General features: G+C 54.2%; 1 protein-coding gene across 1 annotated transcript; it reads left to right on the top strand.

Annotated features, from left to right (window-relative positions):
• Window positions 1–622: 622 nt before the first annotated feature.
• LOC119878918 (ferritin heavy chain-like) lies at window positions 623–2,033 on the top strand. The gene has a single exon (XM_038589457.1). It carries the CDS (start codon window positions 638–640, stop codon window positions 1,373–1,375), a length of 738 nt encoding a protein of 245 aa, XP_038445385.1. The 5' UTR covers window positions 623–637; the 3' UTR covers window positions 1,376–2,033.
• Window positions 2,034–2,957: the final 924 nt, after the last annotated feature.

The following is a 2,957-nucleotide window of genomic DNA, read 5'->3' as shown; positions in this document are numbered from 1 at the left end:
TGAAAATTTGTACTAGCAGTCCTTTCCGTACCTGCACTTGTTAAAATAAATAGAAAGTCCATTTATAAGCATCCATTTTGGCTGGGACCTATTTTGTTTCATCCTATTTCAAGGCTCTGTGCCCCCCCCCCCCCCACGCGCGCGCCTTGAGCTTTGGAAAGAAAGAGTCCACAGAGGGAGGGCCAGCGTCGCCGGGTGCCTCCTCCCTTCCGCCCGTCCCAGCGCCTATTTTTGGGACAGCACTTTTGACTTCGATGAACTAGTAAGTCACAAAGGCCCACGGGCAGAGCCGGGGCACCGCCGGGTTAACGGGGCTGCGCCCGCCCTGCAGGTGCGCCCCGGCCGCCCCGCCCCCGCCCCGCCCCCGCCCGGCAGGTGCGCCCCGGCCGCCCCGCCCCCGCCCCGCCCCCGCCCGGCAGGTGCGCCCCGGCCGCCCCGCCCCGCCCCGCCCCCGCCCTGCAGGTGCGCCCCGGCCGCCCCGCCCCCGCCCGGAACGCGGCGCCTCGGGAGCGCCCCGGGTGTGTGTGACGCGGTCGCCGTCGCCTGGGGCCGCGCTCGCCGGCCGACCCGAAGCTCCGGCGCCGGCCGCACGCTGTGCCGCCCTGGCCCGCTGCCCCCGCCCGCAAGGAGCCGAGCCATGCGGCCCTGTTTCCGGCTCCTCCCCAACATCCGCGCCTCGCTGCTGTCCCTGCGCTGCGCGCGCCCGGGCTTCGCGCTCCCGCCGCTGCGGGCCTCCGGGCGCCCCTGGCGTCCCCGCGCCCCCGCGCCCCTGCGCCCTCTGGCCGCGGCCGCCGCCTCCCGGGACCCAGCCCCGCCCGCCTGCGCCCGCGCCCGCGCCGGCTCCCGGGTGCGCCAGAACTTCCACCCCGACTGCGAGGCCGCCGTCAACCGCCAGATCAACCTGGAGCTGTACGCGGCCTACGCGTACCTGTCTATGGCCTATTACTTCTCCCGAGAGGACGTGGCGCTCAACAACTTCGCCAGGTACTTCCTTCGCCAGGCCCGGGAGGAGGCCCAGCACGCCGAGAAGCTGATGCGCCTGCAGAACCAGCGGGGGGGCCGGATCTGCCTGCGGGACGTCAAGAAACCGGACCGGGACGACTGGGAGAGCGGCCTGAGGGCCATGGAGTGTGCGCTGCTCTTGGAAAAGAATGTGAACCAGTCGTTGCTCGAATTGCACACTCTGGCCTCAGACCAAGGCGACCCCCATTTGTGCGACTTCCTGGAGACGCACTATCTGAATGAGCAGGTGAAGTCTATCAAAGAACTGGGTGATCACGTGCAAAACCTGGTTAAGATGGGGGCCCCGGATTCCGGCCTGGCCGAGTACCTCTTTGACAAGCACAGCCTTGGAAACGAAAACAATCAGAACTAAGCCACAGGCTGCCCTCCTCGCTGCCCAGGGCGGGCCAAGACCCAGAGTCTGCAGACTCCTGCTTCCTTGCCCTTAAAATGAACCTCTATCTTTACACCCACTTATGCTGTACCAATAAAGTGACTTGTAGAGACAATGTACTTAGCCTCGTGTTAACAAGGTCTTTTTGTCCAACATCAAGATCATTTTTCCAGCCTGAAACGTAGCCCAGGATATTATGATATAAAAATGACTGTGGAAGAGCACTGCAAGTAGAGGCAAACTTTCTCCAGTTGCCAAATATTATTCCGATCCATGAACCTTAACTAAAATTCTGTGATTTTTCAGCTGAGAAAGTGCCCCTTATTTTCAAGGCCTCATGCTAAAGCTAAAGTGGGAAAACATGTTAAGATAAATATGCAAATAACTATAACACGTTGGAGAATATATATAGTACTGTAAAAACCACACATGTAAAAATCTAGGGCTACTTATACCCTTTCCCAGTATGTTCCAAGAAAAAAAGTAATGTCTGGCGGTGTTTTTAAAGGATTTTGTGATCAAATAAATTCAAGAAAAGCTGTGCAAAGTATCAATACTGGCCTTGGAAAGTCACAATCTGTATGAACATTTGAAGGGCTCTGGGAAGTCTTGCAATTAAAAACAACACAAAACAAAAAATCTTGGATTTCTTTTGTTTAGCTCACTGTTGCCCAAACATATCCAATCTCAGCTAATTTGTATGTGTGTGAGTGTGTGTTTTAAATGATAATCTAGGTCTGTCTGATTACAGATTGTACACTTCACCACTGGACTATACAGCCTCTCTGATAACATATCAAAAAGGGTGAATACACTGCAGAAAACACTTTTCTGTGCCCTTTAAAAATGGAGAAGAAAAGAACATCAGGGTGGGAAAGTCAAGAAGAAATCCAGAAGGAGGGACACCTGGGTGGCTCAGTGGTTGGGCATCTGCCTTTGGCTCAGGGCATGATACCCAGGTCCTGGGATCAAGTCTCACATCAAGCTCCCCGCAGGGAGTCTGCTTCTCCCTCTGCCTATGTCTCTGCCTCTCTCTCTCTGTCATAAATAAATAAATAAATAAATAAATAAATAAATAAATAAATAAATAAATAATATTTTTTTAAAAAATCAGGAAGGAAGGAGGTATCAGCCAGACAGATGTTTTCTTGGGAGTTGGGGGTGGAGGAGGCAGGAGAAAATAGAAGACTATTTGGTCAGCAGGCCCTGGGCTAAGAGCACTGGATGGGGCTGGGGAGATGGGTTGGAGCCAAGTGTGGAGAGAGGAGGTGCTCAGGCTTAATTTGCTGAGCAATGGCAGTGCTTTGAATGATATGCTAAGAGTTCACCAATTAAGAGTTTAGTTGTAGAGAATACAAACCTGAGAACAACTTGAATGTCTGTGCTCCTTTCAGTCCTCTGAGAAACATGCCAAGATGGGATTAAGTGTATAAGAAATGTCTCAGGGGAAAGAGAAATGCCCTTGAAAATGGGAAAGGAGCTAGGAGAAGCCTGAGAAGCCTTCAGACTCCGTGCAAGTCTGGTCCCGAGGGAAAGAAGAAAGGAAAGTTGTGTGTGGCTC

This window comes from Canis lupus, unplaced genomic scaffold, assembly GCF_011100685.1.
Source record: "Canis lupus familiaris isolate Mischka breed German Shepherd unplaced genomic scaffold, alternate assembly UU_Cfam_GSD_1.0 chrUn_S207H367, whole genome shotgun sequence".
NCBI classification, from domain to species: Eukaryota; Metazoa; Chordata; class Mammalia; order Carnivora; family Canidae; genus Canis; species Canis lupus.
The sequence above is the reverse complement of the archived record's forward strand: the minus strand, read 5'-3'. Positions and strand labels throughout refer to the sequence as shown.

Coding starts and splice junctions, on each gene's coding strand:
- LOC119878918 (XM_038589457.1), top strand. CDS start 638: ATGCGGCCCTGTTTCCGGCTCCTCCCCAACATCCGCGCCTCGCTGCTG.